This window comes from Mytilus edulis, chromosome 4 (genome assembly GCF_963676685.1).
Source record: "Mytilus edulis chromosome 4, xbMytEdul2.2, whole genome shotgun sequence".
Taxonomy (NCBI): domain Eukaryota; kingdom Metazoa; phylum Mollusca; class Bivalvia; order Mytilida; family Mytilidae; genus Mytilus; species Mytilus edulis.
In genome coordinates, this window is record NC_092347.1 from 87,915,930 (window position 1) to 87,932,395 (window position 16,466).

A 16,466-nucleotide genomic window follows, 5' to 3' on the forward strand; every position below is an offset into this window, starting at 1 on the left:
TCTCTGGTGTAAAGTATTGACCTATAAGTGCTAATATCTATGTCATTTGGTCTCGGGTGTAAAGTATTGACCTATAAGTGCTAATATCTATGTCATTTGGTCTCTGGTGTAAAGTATTGACATATAAGTGTTAATATCTATGTCATTTGGTCTCTGATGTAAAGTATTGACCTATAAGTGCTAATATCTATGTCATTTGGTCTCTGGTGTAAAGTATTGACCTATAAGTGCTAATATCTATGTCATTTGGTCTCTGGTGTAAAGTATTGACCTATAAGTGCTGATATCTATGTCATTTGGTCTCTGATGTAAAGTATTGACCTATAGGTGCTAATATCTATGTCATTTGGTCTCTGGTGTAAAGTATTGACCTATAAGTGCTAATATCTATGTCATTTGGTCTCTGGTGTAAAGTATTGACCTATAAGTGCTAATATCTATGTCATTTGGTCTCTGGTGTAAAGTATTGACCTATAAGTGCTAATATCTATGTCATTTGGTCTCTGGTGTAAAGTATTGACCTATAAGTGTTAATATCTATGTCATTTGGTCTCAGGTGTAAAGTATTGACCTATAAGTGTTAATATCTATGTCATTTGGTCTCTGGTGTAAAGTATTGACCTATAAGTGCTAATATCTATGTCATTTGGTCTCTGGTGTAAAGTATTGACCTATAAGTGCTAATATCTATGTCATTTGGTCTCTGGTGTAAAGTATTGACCTATAAGTGCTAATATCTATGTCATTTGGTCTCTGGTGTAAAGTATTGACCTATAAGTGCTAATATCTATGTCATTTGGTCTCAGGTGTAAAGTTGTCTCATTGGCAATCATACCAAATCTTCTTTTATATAGAAAGTTAAATAAGATATTATTAATGATATATGTTGAACTAATATGGTTCAGATGAGATTTAAATTGTGATCACGATCCCCCCTCCACTTTTTAAGGATTACATATTTAATAAATAATAAGACATGTAACTTGCATATTGTATATTTTGCACTTGAAATTTTAATTTTGTCATCTCCAGTATATTTTTGTTATGTTATCCATGTTAGAAATTGGCGATGAATAGAAAAGTTAAACAAAGTTATAGATATCACTTTTATTATGACATAAATATTTTATGTACAAAATATTACAAAATTATGCTTTTCTAAGTGCACTATTAACAGTCAATAACCTTTGATGACTAGCATTGGCATATTAATAAGTATCATATCAAAACTTAACATGAATAATTATGAAACCATGAAATGCTAAAACTACTTCATAATCAAATTTTGAAAGAAAAGGAATTCATTTACCAGAAATACCCATTTTCTACTATTAATCAGTTAGTACTGAGCTATTGATCACAAGCTTTATACATTCAGGTTATTACCTTTCAGTTTTTTCTGTCATTTTAGAAACTTTCATCTTTTTAGAATATAAGAACACAGAAAAAACATTTCAGTTAAGTTTGTCCAGATTGTTTAAAAGTTTTTGATTTCGTACAGCTTATATATATAATTAGTGCACATGGACTGAAATGGCTGAATAGAATTTTTTGCAGGTAAATATTTTGATTTCTTGAAGAGTGTTGTATGTTTAATCAAAAAAAATTCTATTTTCATATAATTATCTAAAGCTAACCATGTTTTACCAGTCAGAAATAACAGATTTTGAAAGGATATTTATTTTCTAATTAAATAATTGCCAACGAAACACAGATTTGCCTTTCTATTACAATGAACCTTCTTAAAGTGGGTAAAACTGGATAAATCACTGCTTTTATGTACCTACAACCAAAATGGAACTAAATTTTTACATCAATATGAAATATGAAACTAGTGTTAATGTTGTTATTACAAATAACAGTAATAACAGCCTATAAAATGGCACAGAAAATGATGCTACAGCATGTTTGGTTAATCTCCTCAAAAACAAATTTGTTATGAATATTTACCCCTTTGGAGGTTTTGAGATTTGACCACTATGACCCTTTCAATGATTAAATAGAGATTATGAGTTTATGACAATGTAATAACCACCTAACAACAAAAATGTCAATACAATGAATATCATTTTCAAAATTTTGAGAATAACAGCTGTACATAACAAATTATATGACAATATTTTCAAAATGCTGAATTTTTGGTATGATTTGAATTACACAAATGATTGCTAAATCTAAATGCTTTTATAATTCACAAGTAAAAAACTGACTGCAAGTCACTGCATTGTATTATAATTGGTCTTTGGCAGTCAAATTATTCCTGAACCATCATGATAGATATGTTATATATTATAGAATCTGAAGTAGTCAGTTGATTATAAGTGAGAAGTTTAAAAAGAGAGACCAATTTCTGGTACTAAACGCTTTTTTGGTAATCAGATATTTTTTTACCTGTCTGCTAACCATTAATTATTGATAGCAGCTGCTAATAATACTTGTTAAGTTTTTTTATACAAAATTTTAAAAAAAAGTATTGAATCTGAAGAAAATTGTTCCTTTATCAAAATCATTTATAACATTGTTAGATTTTTTTTTAGATGGAGGGTAAATTTTAGTTCAAATGGATCCCTCTGTTGAAATATTTATCTTAATATAAGGGGAAGTGATAGGTTAACTGAAACTATGTATCTTAAAAAGAAAACAAGAAGAAAGAAATGCCAGTAATAACTATGACAGCCCCATACAAACATAACACTGACAACTTTGTGGTCATATAACAGATTTAAAATAACATCCATGTTGAGTCGGCTCAAAATGGAAGTATTCTTGAAAACATTTAAAACTCAAAATGGAAGTATTCTTGAAAACATTTAAAACTCAAAATGGAAGTATTCTTGAAAACATTTAAAGCTCAAAATCAATATTTACATTAACATCACCAATTATATAAATATAAACAAGATTTGTTACTTATAAATAATATCACAAAATAAGAACACATATATAAGTAATAACAAAACAACATTTCAGAATGTGAAGGATTATGGGTAATTTCATTGTTCTTAATTCATTTGTAGAATATTTCTAAATAAATAACAATGCTTTGATTATATATATTTTTTAAATATAACCCAGGATGCACTATTTTCTGAAACTGTGAATAACAATGCCCACATTGATTGTACCAAACGGAATAATGACCTGCCTAGTTCTTGTTCAAATTACTTTTGATTGCAAATGGTCAATAATGTAAATTCTATTGCACCAAATTTTAAATATGTGATCCTCTAAAATAAGGACCACATGTCAATTCTTTAAAATATAACAACAGCCTTAATAATAAAATAAATAATTATAAAAACTGAAATTTGAAAAACATATTCAAACTATCAAGATTTCAATTCATAGTCAAGTGGATTTTAATGAACACCTGAAAGAATAAACAGGATTTCAATTTTTTCCTTAATTTCAACTTCTTATATTAAAATAATTTCTACTGTCCATGAATTTCACTTGAACTTTGGCATTGGTAATCCAAGCTTCTTCCTGAGTTCAACTTGATCTTCAGGTTTCAGACACCAAGGTGTTAATACTGTGTTACATTCTAATTGAACGTTGATAAAGGTGACAGGTGCTCCCTCTATCACCATCTTAGTTTTACTGTCTATCTTGTATCGAACGTTAGTAACACCTGTCTCTTTGTCAAGGCGACCTGTTAGCTACAAAATAATAAATAGTATTATTTGTAATTTCTATTTTACTTTGTGTCAGCAACGTCTAAATAAATATTGAAATAAAGAAATATTCATAAAGTGTAAATTATTCTCTTTTAAAGGGGCATTAGATGTCAAATTTATGTTTAAATAAATATTAAAATAAAGAAATATTCATAAAGTGTAAATTATTCTCTTCTAAATGGGCATTAGATGTCAAATTAATGTTTACTGAATACTGATACCATTAAATTTTCAAATTCTATTTGTAACGTATCGTATGGCGGGTTATTTTCACGTGTGTAAAGTTTCACAATTTTCATTGAATAAGGTATTACAAAATATTTTGGCGGATTCAATGTTTTTATCAATACTTTTGCATGTGCACTTTTAAATTGGCAGAATTCATTTTGGTGATTTTGTTCTATCTGCGAAAGTAAGCGAAAATTAACACCCTGCAAAAGTAGCCTGCTTTACGGTACTAACCGGTAAAACAAAATGTAAATAGATATGTTAATCATCATTTAACCAGTAAAAGTATGAGATTTTGTGGATCAAATTAGTCACCCAAATGTTTGACCCTTGTTTCACTTTCAATGTTGACATTCTTTTCCTTTTCATAGCTGATTACACCTAGTTCATGCATAACCCATCTCTAGCTCAAAGGTTTAATTGAAGGTCACATGAATACAGATTCAATTAGGGTGGATTATTAACTAGAAAGTAAAAAAATAATCAACATTTCAAGGTTTATTTTGACAAAATTGAACCAAAGTTACCGGTACTGCTAAAAGCAAATTATTATTTCACTATTTCACTTTAATAAATGATTGAACAAAATTATATTTTTTTAATTTCTTGTAGCTGTCTCATTTTTAACATACCGGGGTAGTTCCAATTAACATTTATTTACCTACGATTTGTTTGCCTAGCATAATGCTGTTAGTTCAAATCAAAATAAATTGAGAATGTGTTTATTGGTCACAGATACTTAATTGTGAATATGCTTGAGTCAACCTCCACATACAGATGTAGGAGTCAGTTTGTTAAGAATTTTATTTTTTTATAAAAGCAGTGTGTTTAAGTTTCAAAACATTTGGTTGAGATTAACTAAACTTAGAGAATGGATAAAACCCTTTTTTCTACTTATAAAGAGTCATTAGTCAAGAATGGTAAAAGTGATGCCACCCAATTTCAAACTTGTTCTGTGTTTTGTGGTTATAATATTTTTTTGTAAGTTTTATAACATTTGGTTAACACAAACTAAAGTTGAAGAACAGAAGCGGGAAATTCAGCAATTTTTTATGTTTTTTTTTTCAAAGGGGCATGGTCAGTAACAGTCAATTTCAAACTTGATCTGTGTTTTGTGGTAATAAGCCTTATTACAATTTATTACAATTTTGGGGATGTACAGACTGGACAGACAAGGGTAACACTTAATGCTCCTGACACCTAGTGTACAAAATTCTCTGATTTTAATCAGTGTTTTAGTAGATTAAAGGGCAAAGGGACAGAGTTATACTGTTTACAGCTTACATGAAAAGGGAACAAATAAGTGAGATATAGTCAACTTACTATTGTTTGATTAAAGTATCTTTTGTTATCTCTTGGTCTTTTGATTTTGTTGTGGATATGTTTAAATGTCTTGTATCCAGTTGTTATCCCTTGAGGTCTTGTCACCTTCAAAAGACAAAACAAAAGTCATCAATTATTACAACCCATGATATATAAGTAAAGAGAAGCTGTATGATTGTGAAGAAACAACAATCCACTCTAGAGGAAACAATATGAATTATTGCAGGGTTACAACATAAAGTTCATTTTCCAATCTATCAAGGACCAAAATTCCTGAATTTGAGAGACTTGGCTGTCTTCTTGTCACAATTAACAACCAATTAAAATTTGAAACGCATGGTTTATTGCCTCATGAATTATTCCAAGGAAACAACATTATAATTTTCCAATTTAGCAATGAACTCCTGATTGGTAAACTTGAAAATAGTCAATATCAAACTTGACCTCTATTTTACATATTTTGATTCTAGTTACATCATTTTAAAATTTGAAAAGCTTTGATTGTTTCACCATTTTATGAACTGGATTTTTTCTGAAGAAAAAAACCCACTTGTAATTGTTCATGAATTATTACCAATGCATAAATCTTTCAAAATTATATCAGAATATGTTCCTTTTTCTTAGCTGACAAAAAGAGTAATTTCAAACAACACATGCATTACTTACATTTAACCCAGCTTTTTTAATTCTAACATACAGTTCATCGTCTTCTCTTCCCCAGCCCCAGTATCTATTAGACATTCCATTTATCTGAAATCGCCAGTTAATCAATATACATGTATATTTAAACTTGATTTCCATGCACACAACGTATGGTTCTGAATTAACCTTCATCACATACCCTTATGACCTTGAGGAACAATATTTAAAAAAGCAAAAAATATATAAAATGTTTGAGAGCACAAGAATAAAAAGGGTTATAAATAGATAAAATTATCTTAGGTCAGCTTTGCAGGAGGGAGGTGCTATCTTAGTTTTAACATTAATTGAAATATGATTAATTTTTGCCTGGTGACCCCTTTTTTCCTTTTTGTAAATCTTTTACATGTATAAATTTAAGCCATCTGTAAAAGTTTAATAAAATTTTAATTACTTTTTAACAGTTTTTGAGAACTTCAACTTGTCAAGGATAAAGCTATGAAAAGTAAAAATTTCAATGGCTAATATTTCGAAAACAAGCACGGTGACCTAAATGTATACATTTTTTTGGCTCTTTGGATTCCTTTATTAATCTCCTGTCTATATAAACTAGTGTTTTGAAAAGTTAATTACTTTGAAACTGAGAAGCGAACTCCCTTAATGATACAATTATATTCCTTCAGACTTCCAACCATTAAAATGTGTGAAACTCAACATTAATATTTGGCCTACTCTACCCAATGGGAAATTACTAAATTTAACCTGATTGGGTCATTAACTTCTCAGGTGAGCTAGTAAATTCAGAGGCAACATCTTCAAATTGTCAGTCTGTTGACAGGTATGCCGAATTATCATGCAAAAAACAATTTGAAAATAGCATACCATATCCAACATATCAACTTCTAAATTCTAGCCCAAAAAAATGTTTTGCAAAATTTGAGATTTTTTTTTATTAAAAACTAAGTTTTTTTTACGATTTACCCCAATTTTTCAAAATGCCACAAGCACAAAAACAACCATATTTTATAAGCATTAACACTATGCATATATTTTTTTTAAATATGTTGAGGCAATCTACCTTATGGTATAATTTAGAAGTGCTGACAGACAAACTGACATACAAACACAACCGATAGACAGAGATTATAAATGAGCCAAGCCAAATGATATCTGTTTTTTTAGACAACATAATTCTACAAACCTACCTTGATAAAATGAAATCTATTGAACAAGAGAATGCCTCCCACAAACTTTTTATAATGGTATATAGGATGTAGTTCTGGTGATGCTACATGGACTGGTCCCTCCACAGGGTAAGTATATGGGAGCCCATCAGTAACAGGAACCAGGTCCACATCATGCATGGCTATATAATCACAATCTGTATTACTTTCTAGAAATCCAACATTTATCAGGGAAGCTCGATTAAATCTGAAATACATATATAACATATAACGGAATGTTCATTATTTATCTGTCTTACTCATTATATATTGAATAAGGTTGAAGAGCATGTAAGAAAGTCCCTTACTATATGATTACTTTTAGGATAACTTACACATTTAATAGTTAAACATGTTAAATAGCCTGGAAATTTCCATTCTCTTTACTGTAAACCTGGAAATTTTAACACTGCCTTACATTTAGAAATAAAGTTCTAATTGGAGATATAGATCTGTCCTCATAATTTTTTTTTTATAAATTGTCCTTGTACGTTATCCTATAAGAATATATTTATGGATAGTCTTAAGTCTTTGAATCAGTTTTTCTTGAAATATTCACGGAAGTTTAATGTTTGCGTTTCCATTCCTACTGCCAAAATAGTGAACATAATACTGTAGTGAAATCATTTTGTGATTATAGTATTCTAAAATCTAAATATGTCTATATACATTGTATTCAAACTGTAAACTTGTAATCAGATTGAGTATGATAGCATGATTCAACTACATATAAAACTATGTATGTGTAAATAATATGGCAGCACCACAATCCCTATCTATGTAGTGTTATTAACCTGTGTTCATAAATAATTATTCAAAGTGTTCTTTTATGCCAAAGAATACACTGATTATTAGTTCTACATTTATGTCAAAGCCTTGACTTAAATTTATTAACTCTTACAATTTAAACTAATATAATATATACACATGGAAAAAAGTATTGCAACACCAAATTGAAATTGAAATTAAAAAAACACTCTTTACTTTTTTGTGATATAATTTGGTAAAATAGAACTAGTTAAACATTATTTAAGTATCACCTGAGTTTAATCAATAAATATCAACTCGATAAGTTTTTATCTCAACATGCAGCTACTGTACCTGTAAACAGCAAAACAGATGTTTTTACCCTCATTGTTTTCAACACTTTAAATAACCAAGTTTTTAAAGTTATGTGATTGACACCTTGTAATGGGTCCCTGACAACTCTTAACTGCAGCAAGATGGCAGATTATCAGCATAAGAGAAGCAGGGATGTCGCTGTAACAACTGCACGTATTGTTGGTCATCACCATTCCACTATAAGTCGTTTTGAGAATAAAAATCAGGCAATAAACACTGTAAAAGACCCTCCGAGATAATGAAGACCCCCTATATCATTTGCTAGAGAAAATCAAGCATAATGAAGGTTGGTCAGAAGGAAACCCATTGCATACAAGACAATCCTAAAAAGAGAGTGGTGGCCATACAGGAGCCTTTTAACAAGAACTGTTCGAGATCAACTCATCGCTACTGGTTATCGTGCGATAAGACCATTTCGGAGACATTTGCTAACGAACAGACACACAGTTTTCCATATCTAATGTAGTGCAGAGCTCGCCAAAGTTGGAAATTAGCATCGTGGAGGAAGATCAAATTTTCAAATGGAATTTGGTTCATCTTCCTTGGCCCGATCATAGCCCGACTTTGAACCATATCGAGCATATATGGGACACTATTGGGTGGAAAGTGCGCGAAAGGACACCCCAGTTCAAACACATCATGAAATAAACAATGCCCTTCATCAGAAATGGTTGCTGCTACCTTAGCAACAAATTAGTCGATTAATGGCAGGAATCAGAAGACGTTAAGATGCGGTTATCCGTTTGAATGGAGGCTGCGCACAAAGTACTAATTCTTTGGCATATAACGATCAACCATGATGTGAACAGTCATCTGAAGATTAATTTTGAAATGTCTGACATTGTAAAGTTCGACTACAGTAAAAGTTGTAAAATGCATTTTTTTGTACAAAAAACACTTCATTTTGTTATTAAAATTGTGGTTATATAAATCATTTTTTTTCAAACATTTTTTGTTCGTTTCAATGCCAATGTTATCATAAACTATGTTTCAATAATATTATACACATATTTTATGATATTTCATCCAAAAAAAGAGGCTGATTTTTCAAGTTTTAACAAATCAAGGTGTTGCAATACTTTTTTCCATGTGTATATATATAAAGCTAAAAATATAGTGCAAACGTACTGTAAGATAGATTGTAATGTCATATTCATACATTTGTTCTATTTGGTGTTTAGACTGTTGAGAGAACAAAATGCTCTGAATAAGAAAAGAGACTTTTTTCTATTACTTTTCATCAATGACCAATTTGCTAACTATATAACATAGTTCCTCAATTAATTACCTATATTCATCTATCTGGTTAATCACATATATATCATGTCTTATTTTCTGATGATTAAGATAACGATGTATGTATGGTGCAAACTCTAACAATTCTTCCAATCTGTCCCTAAAAGGAACTAGTACTGCTAGTTTGTGACGACCCCATGATTTGTTGTCATGATCTTTCTGACATGAAATATTGGATTCCTTCGGTGTTATGGGCTGGCCATCTTGTAGTGAACAGGAAGTCAGGTAGATTATAATAATGGAACACAGACAAAGTCCTAGTACCAGGAATCGGGTTGAGCGAAGTACTAACCATCCTCTAGCCATACATAGGTCTCAATCTGTTAGCACATCTGAAAAGTAGCAGTCAATATTGTACATCAGGTCTATACAAATACAAAGCCTCTAGTTGCTAACATCTACATCATTTAGTCTCCAGTGGATAGTTGTCTCATTGCCAATCATATCCCATATTATTTTATACAAACTAAATATGTGTAAGAAGTTAAGAACTAAAGATTTCTTAATGATAGATTTTATGAATTGAAAGAGCTTTGGAGTAAACATCAATGAGACATTATGCCAACAACATCAATAGCAGCATTGAGGTTTTTGGGAAAACCTTCATTATAAAAACTTTACAACATATTCAAATGTGTATCAGTATGGTAAATTTTTACCCTTTCCCCTTTTCATTTTTCATGTAAAATACTGGTATAATTATGTTTTAATTGAATAATATTTCTTAGTTTTATCAATTTTCGAAACAGAAACTGTATTTGCAATTCATTGATTGGTATACAAAAGTGAATAAAAACAGATGTTCATATATATGTTCTTATATAACATGTACAATGTGTTTTGTTCATTCAATCCCTTGTAGCATGTAGTTTAAGAAATTTGTTTAAATGAAAATGTTTTAAACTCACAATAAATGACTTGTGTTCACATATAGAAATGTTTTATAGTATATACTTCCATGGTCTGACAAACATGTAAAGATCATAGTCATGATAGTGTGTGTCTTGTTGTAACTTGTGTTCATTGGGTTGCAACTTGTGTTCATTGGGTTGTAACTTGTACTCATTGTGTTGTACTTGTGCTCATTGTGTTGCAACTATTGTGATAATTGTGTTGTAAAGTGTGTGTTCATTATATCGTAACTTGTGAGCTCATTGTGTTGTAACTTATGTTCTTAGTGTTTAAACTTGTGTGTTCATTATATGGGGACGAAGTCCCCTATAACAGTAAAAAATTCAATAAAAAAAAAAAAAATCGGGAAAATTTCCCGAATTTTTCATTGTACTAATGAACTCAAAATCGTTCAATTTTTTTTTGTCGTGTTTTTTAATTTCCAGATCTGCGCAGAACACATAACTCTACTTCCTTCTTCCGGTCTTGTTGTCGTGAGACTTTGATTAGTCTAGTAAAATATAGGAACTCAAGGAACACAATACCAATATTTCATTCTTTGTCTTTGGTATGAATAAACCTGATGCATTGCGTTTCTTTGTTTACATTGAACATGACGTCATAACTTAAATAACGTCACAAGTAAAATCCCTAACAACAGAATGAAAATCGGAAACGTTACGGTATTTCCGTATCTTTTTTTTAACAAATATTTAAAATACAAAAAAAATTATTTAAACAAACTTCGTCCCCATTCACAGGTAATGCCTGCCTCATATTATTGTAACTAGTGTGTTCATTGTGTTCTAATAGGTGTGTTCATTGTGTTGTAATAAGTGTGTTCATTGTGTTGTAACTTGTGTGTTCATTGTGTTGTAACTTGTGTGTTCATTATATTAGTAACTTGTGTGTTCATTTTATTAGTAACTTTTTTTTCATTATGTTGTAACTTGTTTGTTCATTGTGTTGTTACTTGTGTGTTCATTGTGTTGTAATGTGTGTGTTTATTGTGTTGTAATTTGTGTGTTCATTATGTTGTTTTGTTGTAACTAAAACTAACTTGTTTGTTCATTATATTTGAAACTCGTGTGTTCATTATTTTTCACTTGTGTGTCCATTGTGTTGTAAAAAAATAAACAGGGGAATTGGTATTTAAAAAAAATGCATTTTGAAAGAACAAGAACAAGTTAAAGTTATGCCATTTTACTTATTGTCTCAAGTGATTCAATGATAATTGCTACTCAGCTATTTGGTTCCTTACAGATCAATAAGCATAGCACTGATTTGACCAGTAAAAAGGTGTCATTTCATTATTTTATAAAGAATCTATTTTTCTGATACTTAGAAAAAAAATACATTTGGTAAAACTAAAACTAAATCCATAATTATTATTCTTGGTGACATAAAAATTGTGAATTCATCAATCTTATCAACAAAACATTTTACAAAATCCGCAGACAAATGTTTTGTTTCATATCAAATATCTATCAACCAGTTGACATCACAGGCACTTGTTTCTATCCATACGAAGGTCGACTATGGATAGTAGACTATGGATAGTCGACCTTCGTATGGATAGAAACAAGTGCCTGTGGTTGACATGGTCAATTATAAAATGTTTGGCGAAAAAAAAGAAGATTGCCAACATTACCGGAAGTTTCTTTTGTAACAGTAAAACAGAAACCAGCTACGGGAATAACACGAAAATCCGAAATTCCTGATGAAATATTAATAAAAAGGGGGTTGTAATTCGATGAATTATATTTAAGATTTATATTTTTATAACCATCACTATTTAAACAAGAATACGAATTTCTGCACTCAAAATCATATGGTTAGCCTACATGTCCTACATACCGATAGGGAAAAAATGAATTATTACACAGTTAATGACATGTCATACAAATATTTTAAAACAATCATATTAAAGGACTGCAGACATTTATGAGTTTAACATGAACATTTCATCAAATTAGGACCACACAAATTAGTTCTTGATAATGTTTTAAAAGTTAAGTTTTTATATGAAACAAAAGGGAAATTTCGGAATGGTGAAACACTTTTTGATCTAACTAATCCTCTGACACATGAAAAAACAGAAGCCTTATCAGACCAGTAATATGTTTATATGTGTAATATATTGATGTTTTTTGCTTGAAGTAATCCGGTTAGGGGCGAATCCAGCTATTTTAAAAGGGGGTCCAACTATAAGTTTAAATTCAAATGCATTGATTTTCAATAAAAAGTCACGGTCGGAACCCAACCCCCTCCCGCCTCTGTAGTCAGTAATGATCATGTGGACTTTGTATAAATGACTGAAAGCGAATAGTATTTCTGATTCTTTTATTTCGAAATAATGCATTGTTAAGTAAATCATTTATTTTAAAGATTTATTTCTACCGAGACACTCAGTAAAATCCAGTGCAATAAACATTAAATACCACAGTGTTATATTAGCTCATATACAATGTTGAATATCTATAAATCATAAGAATTACAGAAGAAATATAAATACCAGCTTACCTGGAGACAGACGTCGCAAACTATGATAAACAATAATTTCTAACAACATTTTATATAGAGGTGTTAATGGTGAATTTCTACGTGTCAATAAAATGTATATTATATTATATAGATTGTTCAATTAATTTTTGTATTGATTAAGTAGATAGACAACTGACTTGCAATGTTGAAGACATGGCAAACTAATTTTGTACTGTTCAGTAAAAGACTCAGTATGAAACTCAGATCCATCTAAATACTTTCGTATCCAACTAAACTACCAGGAGCAGGGAATGTTAACTATCTGGATATATATGGTTATATTTGATTTATTTTGCTCAATCTCTGTAAACATAAGACGATGTGGTATGATTGCTGATGATACAACGATCCAACACAAATCAAATGAAGACGATGTAAGCAATAATAGGCAATCGTACGGCCTTCAACAATGAGAAATACACGTCATATCATAGTTATCTATCATGTATTTTATAGATTGTTGTGTATTGTTATGGTAGAGTAAGTGATATGGCCGGTTTATCTTTGACAAACTTACAAGTTTGAATCATCCATATGTCGGCAGATTCAGCTCCTCTTGTATAGTTTTAAGTAAGTGCACAGGTATTAGTTTCTTAGAAAAGATCATCTTGAATCAACAAGAAGGCATATATTATATTTATAATTACTAGTATGGTATTGGACACTGCTGCTGCATGCAAAATACAAATCAGTTAGTGTGTTGCACGGTTGCACCTGCAATTGGATGATATTTTTCTATAAAGAGGTACGACTAATTTCCATCATTCACGGGTGTCAAAATCCGAAGGTTGGAGAAATCTAGAGAAATTTGATAATCAGAAACCAATATTTTGGGAAGACCTTTTGGGATTCAATATTGCAAAAATATAAAATTTTACATAAAAAAACCTATACGAAAGAAAATGAATTATCATAAATGTATGTCAAGCAATACCAATATCTGGGAACTGTATGTCAATGTTTCTGTCGATATATCACTCAATTTTACACCTTCCCCATCAAGTTTGATAGAAAAATGAATGAAAATACAAGACACTCTCTCTCTAACATGCAGGGAGATGTGGTTGGGCCCTTTTATGGAGCTACCTACATGGTAAATGCATACACTTTTTATATGTCTAACTCCAAAATGTAACCTTGGTTCGTTATAGTGCTCAGTTTGTTTTGAATCATTTATACTAGTAGATATTGGAATTCCAATTTACACTAAGAGGATTCTTGATCCTACTTGTACTGCAGTTAAATTCTTGATCCTACTTGTACTGTAGTTGGATTCTTGATCCTACTTGTACTGCAGTTGGATTCTTGATCCTACTTGTACTGCAATTGGATTCTTGATCCTACATGTACTGTAGTCGGATTCTTGATCCTACTTGTACTGCAGTTGAATTCTTGATCCTACTAGTACTGCAGTTGGATTCTTGATCCTACTTGTACTGTAGTTGGATTCTTGATCCTACTTGTACTGTAGTTGGATTCTTGATCCTACTTGTACTGCAGCTGAATTCTTGATCCTACTTGTACTGCAATTGGATTCTTGATCCTACATGTACTGTAGTCGGATTCTTGACCCTACTTGTACTGCAGCTGAATTCTTGATCCTACTTGTACTGTAGTTGAATTCTTTGATCCTACTAGTACTGTAGTTGGATTCTTGATCCTACTAGTACTGCAGTTGGATTCTTGATCCTACTTGTACTGTAGTTGGATTCTTGATCCTACTTGTACTGTAGTTGGATTCTTGATCCTACTTGTACTGCAATTGGATTCTTGATCCTACATGTACTGTAGTCGGATTCTTGATCCTACTTGTACTGCAGCTGAATTCTTGATCCTACTTGTACTGTAGTTGAATTCTTTGATCCTACTTGTACTGTAGTTGAATTCCAGATCCTACTTGTGCTGCAGTTGAATTCTTGATCCTACTTGTACTGCAGTTGGATTCTTGATCCTACTTGTACTGTAGTTGGATTCTTTATCCTACTTGTATAATGCAGTTGGATCTTGATCCTACTTGTACTGCAGTTGTATTCTTGATCCTACTTGTACTGTAGTTGAATTCTTTGATCCTACTTGTACTGTAGTTGAATTCTTGATCCTACTTGTACTGCAGTTGAGTTCTTGATCCTACTTGTACTGCAGTTGAATTCCAGATCCTACTTGTACTGCAGTTGAATTCCAGATCCTACTTGTACTGCAGTTGAATTCCTGATCCTACTTGTACTGCAGTTGATTTCCTGATCCTACTTGTATAATGCAGTTGGATTCTTGATCCTACTTGTATAATGCAGTTGGATTCTTGATCCTACTTGTACTGCAGTTGTATTCTTGATCCTACTTGTACTGTAGTTGGATTCTTGATCCTACTTGTATAATGCAGTTGGATTCTTGATCCTACTTGTACATCAGTTGTATTCTTGATCCTACTTGTACTGTAGTTGGATTCTTGATCCTACTTGTACTGCAGTTGGATTCTTGATCCTACTTGTACTGCAATTGGATTCTTGATCCTACATGTACTGTAGTCGGATTCTTGATCCTACTTGTACTGTAGTTGGATTCTTGATCCTACTTGTACTGCAGTTGAATTCCAGATCCTACTTGTACTGCAGTTGAATTCCAGATCCTACTTGTACTGCAGTTTGGATTCCTGATCCTACTTGTATAATGCAGTTGGATTCTTGATCCTACTTGTATAATGCAGTTGGATTCTTGATCCTACTTGTACTGCAGTTGAATTCTTTGATCCTACTTGTACTGTAGTTGAATTCTTGATCCTACTTGTACTGCAGTTGAATTCCAGATCCTACTTGTACTGCAGTTGAATTCTTGATCCTACTTGTACTGCAGTTGAATTCCAGATCCTACTTGTACTGCAGTTGGATTCCTGATCCTACTTGTACTGCAGTTGAATTCCTGGTCCTACTTGTATAATGCAGTTGGATTCTTGATCCTACTTGTATAATGCAGTTGGATTCTTGATCCTACTTGTACTGCAGTTGAATTCTTTGATCCTACTTGTACTGTAGTTGAATTCTTGATCCTACTTGTACTGCAGTTGAATTCCAGATCCTACTTGTACTGCAGTTGAATTCCAGATCCTACTTGTACTGCAGTTGAATTCCTGATCTTTCTTGTACTGCAGTTGGATTCTTGATCCTACTTGTAATGTAGATGGAATCTTGATCCTACTGAATTCCAATTTTCACTGTAATGTATTCTTAACACAAACTTCATCTACAGGGCTTTTACGTCTGTACAGGATATACACATGACAACTTTACTCAGATATAGTAATACTGGCATTTTACTTCTGTAGAGGATGATACACACGTTACAAAATTCCTCAGATATACTGACTTTGTACTTCTATAGACGATATACAAGAGAAAACATTCCTCAGAGATACTGGTATTTTACTTCTGTAGAGGATAAACACGAGACAATATTCCTCAGATGTACTTGTATTTTACTTCTATAAGAGGACATACACGAGACAATATTCCTCAGAAATACTGACATG

The 16,466-nt window shown here is 31.5% G+C and overlaps 1 protein-coding gene across 1 annotated transcript; it reads right to left on the reverse strand.

The window, feature by feature from the left end:
- Positions 1-1,098: 1,098 nt before the first annotated feature.
- Positions 1,099-12,074, reverse strand: LOC139520917 (beta-1,4-galactosyltransferase 7-like). Its single transcript, XM_071313999.1, has 6 exons — positions 12,051-12,074; positions 9,501-9,840; positions 7,073-7,298; positions 5,895-5,978; positions 5,229-5,333; positions 1,099-3,659 (listed from the first exon to the last, which is right to left on the reverse strand). Exons 2-6 carry the CDS (start codon positions 9,812-9,814, stop codon positions 3,450-3,452), a joined length of 939 nt encoding a protein of 312 aa, XP_071170100.1. The 5' UTR covers positions 9,815-9,840; positions 12,051-12,074; the 3' UTR covers positions 1,099-3,449.
- Positions 12,075-16,466: the final 4,392 nt, after the last annotated feature.

Coding starts and splice junctions, on each gene's coding strand:
- LOC139520917 (XM_071313999.1), bottom strand. CDS start 9,814: ATGGCTAGAGGATGGTTAGTACTTCGCTCAACCCGATTCCTGGTACTA. Junction 5,979..7,072: donor ATAGATTTCATTTTATCAAG/GTAGGTTTGTAG, acceptor TGGCGATTTCAG/ATAAATGGAATGTCTAATAG. Junction 3,660..5,228: donor GATACTTTAATCAAACAATA/GTAAGTTGACTA, acceptor ATTATTTTGTAG/CTAACAGGTCGCCTTGACAA.